General features: G+C 47.7%; 1 protein-coding gene across 18 annotated transcripts in view; it reads right to left on the bottom strand.

The window, feature by feature from the left end:
• SCRIB (scribble planar cell polarity protein) overlaps positions 1–12,226 on the bottom strand; it is a 265,308-nt gene that overhangs the window by 123,519 nt on the left and 129,563 nt on the right. For 17 of the 18 annotated variants that reach the window (XM_040355076.1, XM_040355064.1, XM_040355062.1 and 14 more), the window contains one exon: positions 4,329–4,418. The exons of the other annotated variant lie outside the window; for it this stretch is intronic. In XM_040355076.1, the coding sequence (XP_040211010.1) occupies positions 4,329–4,418 (90 nt within the window). The remainder of the gene's footprint in view (positions 1–4,328; positions 4,419–12,226) is intronic. 18 annotated transcript variants of the gene reach the window in all.

A 12,226-nucleotide genomic window follows, 5' to 3' on the forward strand; every position in this document is an offset into this window, starting at 1 on the left:
CTATTACATCAGGGTCCCCCTCTTACCACTACAAGGCTTGTGGTGTGGCTGTAGGAGCAGGGCGGGAACCGAGTGGTGGAGTAGTTCTGGACGGAGAAAGTCTCGTCCTTCTGAGAGTGCTGGGGCAAGCACATTTTTGGTTCCCAAGAAGCCGATGGTCCCAAGAAACCAACAATGGGGACAATGACAGCGGAGTAAAGGAAAATTTTGCGAGCCATCCCTTAGAGCCCTTTCAAGTTTTAGCAGTACTTTACAGGCGCTGTGGGGTTGGGAGCGGGGTGCTTTTAACCCCAAAGAAGGGGTTAGAAGCACCCGCAAAAGCGGCGCTCTGGCAGCTCTGCCCATTGATTTCAATGACAGGGGCGGTGTATACACCGCTCCCGCACCGCCCCAAAGACACTGCTTGCAGGACTTTTTTTTTTCCAGTCCTGCAAGTGCACCACCCCAGTGTGAAAGCAATGCTCGAGGGGCGCTTTACAGTCGCTATTTCTAGCGCTAAAATGCCTGAAAAATGCCTTCAGTGTGAAAGGGGTCCTAAGGCGTGCTTAAGTATTAGGTTGCACCTAGCGTCTGCCTCCTGAAGGTGGCGGCCTCAAATGCATCCATGATATAGTGAAGCTGTGTCCCTCAACGTACAATAGAGACATTCTGCCAGGTGGGTGGGTGGGTGGAGGGGGGGGGGGGGGTTGAAGGTGAGAAGACCTCATAGGCAGCCTCTTCTGCCCTGAATCAGACCGCTTTCACACTGGGGGCGACGGCACCAAAAAGCAGCGATTTACCGCCATTTTTGTGAAGGTATTCGGCCGCTACCGGGGTGCTTTTAACCACTGCTAGTGGTCGAAAAAAAGGTTAAAACCACACGCAAAGCGGCGCATTTTCTGGTGCTTTGGCTGCGGTGCCCATTCACTTCAATGGGCAAGAGCGGTGGCGAAGCGGTGTACGCCGTCGGATCTTAACTGCATATTTACGCTGGCTGCTAGGGGCGTGTACGCTAATTTATGCGCCAAAATATGTAAATCAGCTAGCTAAGTGAATTCACGAACGTACGCCCGGCCCACGCAGTACAGATACGCCGTTTACGTTAGGCTTTTCCTGGCGTTAAGTTACCCCTGCTATATGAGGCGTACATGCGGCGTACCAATGTTAAGTATGGACGTCGTTCCCGCGTCGAATTTTGAACATTTTACGTCGTTTGCGTAAGTCGTCCGTGAATGGGGCTGGACATAATTTACGTTCACGTCGAAACCAATATGTCCTTGCGGCGTACTTTGGAGCAATGCACACTGGGATATTGCACGGACGGCGCATGCGCCGTTCGTGAAAAACGTCAATTACGACAGGTCACAGAACATTTACATAAAACACGCCCCCCTGTTCCAAATTTGAATTAGGCGGGCTTACGCCGGCCTATTTACGTTACGCCGCCGCAACTTACGGAGCAAGTGCTTTGAGAATACAGCACTTGCCCGTCTAAGTTGCGGAGGCGTAATGTAAACACGATACGCTACGCCGGAACAAAGATACGCCGATCGACGAGAATCTGGCCCCCAATCTTAAAAAAATAACAAAAGCTGTACAATCAGATTGCAATGTGTGTGGTTGTTCAATTGCTGGCATACACTGTCAGCCAATTTTGGAAATGTTCACCCAGTACTGAATGTATATGGACATAGCTGTGCACTGTACATTTCTCTGTCCACTTATAGCATGAAACACTACATAACAGGATTAGTCCCTACCTTCCGCTGCCGTTCGGGTGTATCGGCAGTATACTGACCAGCATGTGTTATGGTTTCCCAAGCATGAACAGTCTGTAAACTAAAGCTGAACTCCAGAACAAGCAAATAATCATCTAAATCCATTGATTATTATTCTTGAATCTCGGTGTGCTTTGTGTATTTCTGTGCAGTTATTCAGTGTGGGACTTCCTGTAATAAAGACCACTTCACTGCTGCTCTCTCTATGTGCAGGGGACTGGTCTTGGCCCAGCCCCCTCTTGTAGTTCTCTGCAGGCAGCCTGTAATGGGAGGGGCCTGGTAGGCACCTCCCACAGCCCTGCACGGTCTCTCCTTGTGCAGGGGGACTGGTCTTTGCCTCCGCCCCCTCCTGTAGTTTTCTGCAGCCAGCCTGTAGAGGGCGGGGCCTGCTGGGTCTCTCCTACAACTTTGCCGAATCACTTTGATATGCAAAATAGTTTGCTTGGGCCTAACCAATCAAATGACAGGAAAACTGAACTTTGGCATTAAAGTGGTTGTAAACCTCAGACTTGAAATATGAATAAAGCCTATTGCTCTATAGCAGGGATATGTAAATTAGCAAACCTCCAGCTGTTGCAGAACTACAAGTCCCATGAGGCATAGCAAGACTCTGACAGCCCCAAGCATGACACCCAGAGGCAGAGGCGTGATGGGACTTGTAGTTTTGCAACAGCTGGAGGTCCACTAATTGCATATTGCTCTATAGTGTGTACAGTGGCACCTTGGATTATGAGCATAATCAGTTCCAGGAGAATGCTTGTAATCCAAAGCACTTGCATATCAAAGCGAGTTTCCACATAGACATCAATGGAAACAAAGATAATTTGTTCCACATTGACTTCTATGGCATGCAATACCGCATGCGGCCAGAGGTGGGGGCCCGGACCAAAATGCAGCTAAAGGACCTAGATAGTTTTTGCGATTCGGCACTGCGTTGCTTTAACTGACAATTGCACGGTCGTGCGACGTGGCTCCCAAACAAAATTGGCGTCCTTTTTTTCCCACAAATAGAGCTTTCTTTTGGTGGTATTTGATCACCTCTGCGGTTTTTATTTTTTGCGCTATAAACAAAAATAGAGCGACAATTTTGAAAAAAATGCAATATTTTTTCCTTGTTGCTATAATAAATAACCCCCAAAAATATCTAAAAAAATATATTTTTCCTCAGTTTAGGCCGATACGTATTCTTCTACATATTTTTGGTAAAAAAAAAAAAATCCCAATAAGCGTTTATCGGTTGGTTTGCGCAAAATGTATAGTGTTTACAAAATAGGGGAAAGTTTTATTGCATTTTTATAAAAAAACATTTTTTTTACTACTAATGGCGGCGATCAGCGATTTTTTTCATGACTGCGACATTATGGCGGACACTTTCGGACAATTTTGACACATTTTTGGGACCATTGTCATTTTCACAGCAAAAAATGCTATAAAAATGCATGGTTTACTGTGAAAATGACAGTTGCAGTTTGGGAGTTAACCACTAGGGGGCGCTGAAGGGGTTAAGTGTGACCTCATATGTGTTTCTAACTGTAGGGGGGTGGGGCTGTACGTGTGACATCATTGACAGTCTTTCCCTATATCAGGGAACAGACGATCAATGACGGCGCCACAGTGAAGAACGGGGAAGGTGTGTTTACATACAGCTCTCCCCGTTCCTCAGCTACGGGGACCGATCGCGGGACTCCAGCGGCGATAGAGTCCGCAGATCCCACGGCTGGGCACTTAAATAGGACATACAGGTACGTGCTTGTGCCCAGCCGTGCCATTCTGCCGACGTATATGTGCAGGAGGCGGTCCTTAAGTGGTTAAGAATTTCGGTGATCTGCCGATATGGTTCCGGCTAATGTGAAAGTTCCTTTAAGGACTGCGCAGTCGGCCTCACGTCCTCGCTCCGCTCGCTCGGCCTCCTGGCTCTTTTTTTAACATACTCCAATCCACGGGGATGTTAAAGAATGAGCCTGGATGCCAGGCGAGGTTCGGAGATTTCCGTCGGCAAGTTTGCGCCTGCGCAGTCCTTGAAGGAACTTTCTCGCTAGGGGAACCTTAAGGACAAGTCACCGGCGCCGTGGAGAGAGGCTTCGTACGCCCGTATCGCTGGACCCTGGGACAGGCGAGTGTCTGATTATTAAAAGTCAGCAGGTACACTTTTTTTAGTAGCTGCTGACTTAATTATTTTTTTATTTGTTTTGGCAGAACTCCGCTTGAACTACGCCATTGGAAGCCATATAACCTACATCCTATGCGTTTTTGATGCAGAGAAAAAAAAACGCACTGGACTACACGTGGTGTGAACTAGCTCTCTCAGACAAGCTGTAAATTCAGCACTTTGAATGGATGTAGGGAAGACTGCAAATAAACAGGTACACCTCCTCATGTAGAAGGATTTGTTTCATTCCCTGTGTATCACCTGACGCCAGACCCTTCGCTAGGTATATGTCTGGGTCTACAACCACCAATATACGCAGACTGGATTTAAATGCTTTTTTTTTGCTATTGAGAAAAGTATTTGCACCTGGAGTTCAGCTTTAAGTGCCCCCCCTCCCCCCACTCACCCGCTGGTTTGCTCACCTCATCATCTCCCTTGTAGGGGGTGGAGCCTTTGCCCCCAGCTATGCTGATGCCCAGACCCCCAGTCTGTCGCAGAATGGTGAGGGTAAGCTGGAAGAAGAGCACACGGCATATTAGGATGATGGGAATATGTAGAGGGTTGGGTTGGGTTGGGTGGGGGAGGGGTAGGGGGGTGAAATGAAATTCAATCACAGGCAAGGCCATGGAATATGATGATGATGATGAACCAATCACAGCCAGAATTATACCCCCCAAACCCTCCACAGAACAGGAACAGAACATGCATATTGTAGGGATTTTCACCGACTTGTATCTATAGCAGTGATGGAGAACCTGGGCACTCCAGATGTTTTGGAACTACATTTCCCATGATGCTCCTGTACTCTGCAGTGTAGTGTAGCATCATGGGAAATGTAGTTCCAAAACATCTGGAGTGCCAAGGTTCGCCATCACTGGCCTATAGTGTCAGAACACCGGGGCGGCACAGCCGGAGAACGCCACACATACTGAAAATTGGGTCACTGCAGACATTACAGAAACCATATAAATAAACCTGAACAAGATTTCTATGGGAACTCTCAGCACTCATCAGGGGCCAACTGGGTTCCCTTACCAGCCACACGCTTTCCAAGACCCTGGCTGGACCCCTCGGGATCCCACTTCTGCCCAGCCCTGGCATCCCTTTTAAAAATATATAGAAGAATACGTATCGGCCTAAACTGAGGAAAAAAAATGTTTTTTTTTTATATATTTTTGGGGGATATTTATTATAGCAAAAAGTAAGAAATATTGCATTTTTTTCAAAATTGTCGCTCTTTTTTTGTTTAAAGCGCAAAAAATAAAAACCGCAGAGGTGATCAAATACCACCAAAAGAAAGCTCTATTTGTGGGGGAAAAAAGGACGCCAATTTTGTTTGGGAGCCACGTCGCACGACCGCGCAATTGTCAGTTAAAGCAACGCAGTGCCGAATCGCAAAAACTGGCCGGGTCCTTTACCTGCCTAAAGGTCCGGGTCTTAAGTGGTTAAAAAAAAAAAAAAAAGAAAGGCGGAACTCTGCTTTAACCACTTGCTTACTGGGCACATGTATCCCTTTCCTGTCCAGGCGAAATTTCAGCTTTCAGCACTGTCGCGCTTTAACCGACAATTGCGCGGTCGTGCGACGTGGCTCCCAAACAAAATTGATGTCCTTTTTCCCCCACAAATAGAGCTTTCTTTTGGTGGTAATCGCAAACGTTATAGCACCTACAAAATAGGGGATAAAATTATGACTTTTTTTATTGTTTTTTTTTTTTTTTTTAGTAGTAATGACGGCGATCTGCGATTTTTGTCAGGACTTCGACATTACGGCGGACACATCGGACACGTTTTTGGGACCATTCACATTAATACAGCGATCAGAGCTATAAATACACGGATTACTGTATAAATGAGACTGTCAGGGAAGGGGTTAACACTAGGGGGCGAGGAAGGGGTTAAATATGTTCCCTGCTAGGTGATTCTTACTGTGGGGGGAGGGGACTGACTGGGGGAGGTGACCGATCAGTGTCCCTATGTACAAGGGACACACCATCGGTCTCCTCTCCCTGACAGGATGTTGATCTCTGTGTTTACACACACACAGATCCACATCCCTGGCTCTGTGACTGCCTATCGCGGGAGCCTGGCGGACATCGCAGCCACCAGGCACGCGCATCGGCACCTGAGTGACGTGGCATGCGCGCCCCCCCAGCGGCGGGAGGCCAGAGGCCGTATATTGACGGCCTCCCGGCATTGTAGAGCCACGTTGTGGCCATCAATTGTCGATGGCCGGATAGGAAGTGGTTAATATCTCCTAAACCTTTAGATTTTTACTTTGCATGCAGCTGCCGATCTCAGCAGCGCATGTGCAGCGAAGGAGGGCTTCCGCGCATTCGGAAAAGTGACAATCGCGGCCACTCACATCGCCGGAGCCACAAACCCGGAAGAACCGCTGAGGGCACATGTCGGCTCCCTCAGCGTTGACTGGGCGGCCCCGTTGAAGCTTAGTTCTTTAGACAAGTATTTATGCGGCGCATACTAGCTTAATATTTTTTTTTGGGGGGGGGGGGGGGCGCATGCAACTGCTTTAATTTTACCCCAGAGGAACCCTTAAAATTATCAGGTCTTGAGGAACCCCTCCTGAAACCAATTCATAATGGGTCAGAGGGAAAAATGCAGCTTACATTGGTGGCGAGTGTGAAGAATACCCACCCCCCCTTTACAGCGGCCAATAAAATGCCACACTTTTAAACCCGCTAAAAATATCACCGGTGTCATTCTGCTGATCCTGCCAAGCGATGTTGGCCCTGGAAGCAAGCACCATCATATAGGGGCAGTGATGGCGAACCCTGGCACCCCAGATGTTTTGGAACTACATTTCCCATGATGCTCAGGCACTCTGCAGTGTAGTGGAGCATCATGGGAAATGTAGTTCCAAAACATCTGGGGTGCCAAGGTTCACCATCACTGATATAGGGGGTCAAATCAGCCATAGATCATCAAGGAATTCCTTAAAAAAAAAAAAAATCAGAAATAACCGTCATTGAAGATGGCTGGCTTATAGCACACGGTCGCTAGGCAGAATAGAATTTTTTTTTTTTTTTTTTATGCATAATTTAGATTCCCAATGGATACATATCTAACTACTTGCCGACCAGCCGCCATAATGTTACGGCGGAAAGTCGGCTCCCCTGCACGAAAGCCGTAGCTATACGTCGTCTCTCGCACAGGCCACTAGAGGCACGTCCCCGACTCCTGTGCGCGTGCCCGGCGGGCACACGCGGTCGCTAGTTACAGAGCGAGAACCACAGCTCCCGGTCCTGTCAGGAGAGAAATGCTGATCTTCTGTTCATACAATGTATGAACAGAAGATCGGTCATTTCCCCTAGTGAGGCCACCCCCCCTACAGTTAGAACACACCCAGGGAACATACTTAACCCCTTCCCCGTCCCCTAGTGTTAACCCCTTCACTGCCAGTGCCCTTTTTTTTATAGTAATCCAATGCATTTTTATAGCATTGATCGCTATAAAAATGCCAATGGTCACAAAAAAATTGTCAAAAGTGTCCGAAGTGTCCGCCATAATGTCGCAGTACCGGAAAAAAAAAAAAAAAACGCTGATCGCCGCCATTACTAGTAAAAAAAAAAATATATATTAATAAAAATACCCCCTATTTTGTAAACTCTTTTGCGCAAACCAATCAATAAACGCCTATTGCGATTTTTTTTTACGACAAATATGTAGAAGAATACGTATCGGCCTAAACTTTTATATATTTTTGGGGGATATTTATTATAGCAAAAAGGAAAAATTATATATATTTAAAAAAAAAAAAAATTTACTATTTTTGTTTATAGCGCAAAAACTAAACCGCAGAGGTGATCAAATACCACCAAAAGAAAGCTCTATTTGTGGGGAAAAAAGGACACCAATTTTGTTTGGGAGCCACGTCGCACGACCGCGCAATTGTCAGTGAAAGCGACGCAGTGCCGAATCGCAAAAAGTGCTCAGGTCTTCGACCAGCAATATGGTCCGGGGGTTAAGTGACTAAAGTCCTTAGTTTTTTTTTTTTTCTACCTGTTTTTTTTTTTTAAAGGTACAACCTCTGAATGATTTATTTTTTCCCCCCGATCTACTAGAATATGAGTTTTTTTTTATATTTCTTTATTCAGGTCCATTTATTTATAGATCTGATTTAGATTTTACAGATTTAGATATTAGATTTACATATTCTATTTGGTAATTCATAAAAAAAATTAATACTTTACGAGCATTTTGAATAACTAGCAACTTTTTTTTTTCTCTTTGAATTCTGACTCGGTTTGTGAGTGTTGTCTGGCAAAACGAGTAGAATTCAAGCTAATGGGGTGTGCATTTGGCCAGAGGTGCGGTGACACTCGGAACAGTTCGGAAATACTCAGTTCCCGAACCTTTCCGAGATCAGCCGAGCTGTCTGAGTATTTCCTAGCCTCGCCGGCGCCCCCCCACCCCTGGCCACATGCGGTATTGCATGCCATAGAAGTCAATGCGGAACGAATGATCTTCGTTTCCATTGACTTCTATGGGGAAACTCGCTTTGATATGCAAGTGCTTTGGATTACAATCATTCTCCTGGAACGGATTATACTCGTAAGACGAGGTTCCACTTTATATTCTTTTGTTGCATCCTAATCGCTCTGATGAAGATGAAGTAATATCAGATTCTCAGAACGCATTGGCTGATATTACATTGGAATAAATTTATATTTGGATGAGTTATTCTTGGTGTGGCGACTTATTTATTTATGAACTATAGAAATTCTTTGGCATGGAGAAGCAGCCGGGCCGGAATTCAGATCCCTCGTCTAAACACCACCACAAGCAATAGAATAGCTCGAGGGTTCCTGAGCTCCTATTTCTTTTCTTTTTTACCTGCTGGACTACAGAAATCTGCCTATTTCCCCCCCCATCCCACTCCACATGAAGAACATGAATTTCTTTCCCAGAAAAACAACAATGCCGCGATATAATTGTGAAGGGTAACGGGAGGTTTGTGTTTACATTTTTACATTGCTCTTGTTCACATTGAAGCGATTTGACAGGTCAAACTGCATGACAAGTTCGCAGCTTATCGCCGACAATGGCAACGCTCCAAATCAGTGCGACGCCGACTTTGCAGCGCTGCACCGATTTGCAAAAGTAGTTCCTGCACTAACTTTTGCCGATTTTGGATGCAAGTTTAATAGACATCTGCGCATGAAGCCGAATGTATGTTTTTCAAATCGGACCCCAAATTGGCATTGAAATGCGGCTTTGAAATCGTGCGATTCCAGATGAAGTCGCATGATTTCAAAGCTGCGTTCAACGTGAACCAACGGGGCGCTATTCCTCCCGCCGACACCAACAACATGGCGCGATCCCTCCCGCCGACACCAACAACGGGGCGCTATCCCTCCCGCCGACACCAACAACGGGGCGCTATCCCTCCCGCCGACACCGACAACGGGGCGCTATCCCTCCCGCCGACACCAACAACGGGGCGCTATCCCTCCCGCCGACACCAACAACGGGGCGCTATCCCTCCCGCCGACACCAACAACGGGGCGCTATCCCTCCCGCAGACACCAACAACGGGGCGCTATCCCTCCCGCCGACACCAACAACGGGGCGATATCCCTCCCGCCGACACCAACAACAGGGCGATATCCCTCCCGCCGACACCAACAACGGGGCGATATCCCTCCCGCCGACACCAACAACGGGGCGCTATCCCTCCCGCAGACACCAACAACGGGGCGCTATCCCTCCCGCAGACACCAACAACGGGGCGCTATCCCTCCCGCAGACACCAACAACGGGGCGCTATCCCTCCCGCCGACACCAACAACGGGGCGCTATCCCTCCCGCCTACACCAACAACGGGGCGCTATCCCTCCCGCAGACACCAACAACGGGGCGCTATCCCTCCCGCCGACACCAACAACGGGGCGCTATCCCTCCCGCCGACACCAACAACGGGGCGCTATCCCTCCCGCCGACACCAACGGGGCGCTATCCCTCCCGCCGACACCAACAACGGGGCGCTATCCCTCCCGCCGACACCAACAACGGGGCGCTATCCCTCCCGCCGACACCAACAACGGGGCGCTATCCCTCCCGCCGACACCAACAACGGGGCGCTATCCCTCCCGCCGACACCAACAACGGGACGCTATCCCTCCCGCCGACACCAACAACGGGGCGCTATCCCTCCCGCCGACACCAACAACGGGGCGCTATCCCTCCCGCCGACACCAACAACGGGGCGCTATCCCTCCCGCCGACACCAACAACGGGGCGCTATCCCTCCCGCCGACACCAACAACGGGGCGCTATTCCTCACACTGACAACAACGGGGCGCTATCCCTCCCGCCGACACCAACAACGGCGGCGCTATCCCTCCCGCCGACACCAACAAAGGCGGCGCTATTCCTCACACTGACAACGGGGCACTATTCCCCTCCCACTAACAACAACGGGGCACTATTCCCCCCCACCGACAACAACGGGGCACTATTCCCCACCGACAACAACGGGGCACTATTCCCCCCCACCGACACCACTTTGCTGTATTGCCTCCTCACCGCCTGCTTTAAATGAGTAGTCAAAGTTTTTCTGGCTGTACTTCTCCTATAGATCACAGGAGTGCAGTTCATTCTGCACTCCTGTGATCCATTTTCAGTTAAAAGCGTGATGAAGCCCGCTGACGTCACAGAGCCAGTCCAGGCTGGGGAAAGATTTGCCAAGAGCCTGAGCAAGCCTCCCATCCCCAGTGCTTTAGTGAGCACTGGAGGGGAGAGAAGAGAGTCGCTGACTGACCGTTACAGCTCTCTGCTCAGAGTAGAGGTAAAAAACTGAGCAATCAGCGGTGTTTGATCGCTCAGTTCTCACTAGAGATGTTGGGGGACAGATGCAACATCGGATCAGCACTGCATCCACCTAGGGGGAGTATAATTTTTTTTTTGTAACGTCATACTTTTTATCCCCTCAAACTCAGCACTAGCATGCCACAACCTTGTGCATTGCATGTGATTGTAGGGAGCTTGCAAGGCGGCGCAGTAAAAGTGCAGATCAAACACTATTTTAACACCGCTACTGTGAACGAGTCCTAACTTTGTCATAGAAAACCTCAAGAACAGCTTGATTACATTTCCTGCATTGTAAAACGATGCAGGAAATATCCGTTCCGGCTGGTGACGCTTTGCATTTCTTATGCTAGTAATGTGCATAGTGCAGTTTGTTTTATTGTTTTACCTTATTGAAATGTCACAGTTTGCATAGAAACAAAGTGCAGAACAGAAAATCCACTGACATGTTGAGATTTCAACACAGCTCCATGGAAGGCTGCGTTCAAGAGACTAAAAGTTCCCAGCACACTTACCAGCTAGCCTGCAAAAAAAAAAAGACCCTGTCTAACAATTCACATTAAAAACAGAAGTTTTAGTTGCCATCCATGTGCGCCTCACTGCAAAGGCTGGTTATAGATTGGGGTGCTTGCGATCTTTTTGTACAGCTTGTTCGATGGATTTGGCGTAGGGCCACTATTGTGCTCTTGCTGGGTGCCCAATGTGTCCCTGCACCTTTAACCACTTAACCGCCGGACCATATTGCTGGTCGAAGACCAGAGCACTTTTTGCGATTCGGCACTGCGTCGCTTTAACTGACAATTGCGCGGTCGTGCGACGTGGCTGCCAAACAAAATTGGCGTCCTTTTTTCCCCACAAATAGAGCTTTATTTTGGTAGTATTTGATCACCTCTGCGTTTTTTAGTTTTTGCGCTATAAACAAAAATAAAGCAACAATTAAAAAAAAAAAATGAATATTTTTTGCTGTAAGAAACATCCCCCAAAAATATATTAAAAAACGATTTTTTCTCAGTTTAGGCCGATACGTATTCTTCTACCTATTTTTGTTAAAAAAAAAAAAATCGCAATAAGCGTTTATCGATTGGTTTGCGCAAAATTTATAGTGTTTACAAAATAGGAGATAGTTTTATTGCATTTTTATTAATAATTTTTTTTTACTACTAATGGTGGCGATGAGCGATTTTTTTCGTGACTGCGACATTATGGCGGACACATCGGAGAATTTTGACCCATTTTTGGGACCATTCTTATTTTCACAGCAAAAAAATGCATTAAAAATGCATTGTTTACTGTGAAAATGACAGTTGCAGTTTGGGAGTAAACCACTAGGGGGCGCTGAAGGGGTTAAGTGTGACCTCATCTGGGTTTTCCAACTGTAGGGGGGCGGGGCTGGACGTGTGACATCATTGATCGTGCTTCCCTATATCAGGGAACACACGATCGATGACAGCGCCACAGTGAAGAACGGGGAAGCTGTGTTTACACACGGCTCTCC

Source organism: Rana temporaria, chromosome 5, assembly GCF_905171775.1.
Source record: "Rana temporaria chromosome 5, aRanTem1.1, whole genome shotgun sequence".
Classification (NCBI taxonomy): domain Eukaryota; kingdom Metazoa; phylum Chordata; class Amphibia; order Anura; family Ranidae; genus Rana; species Rana temporaria.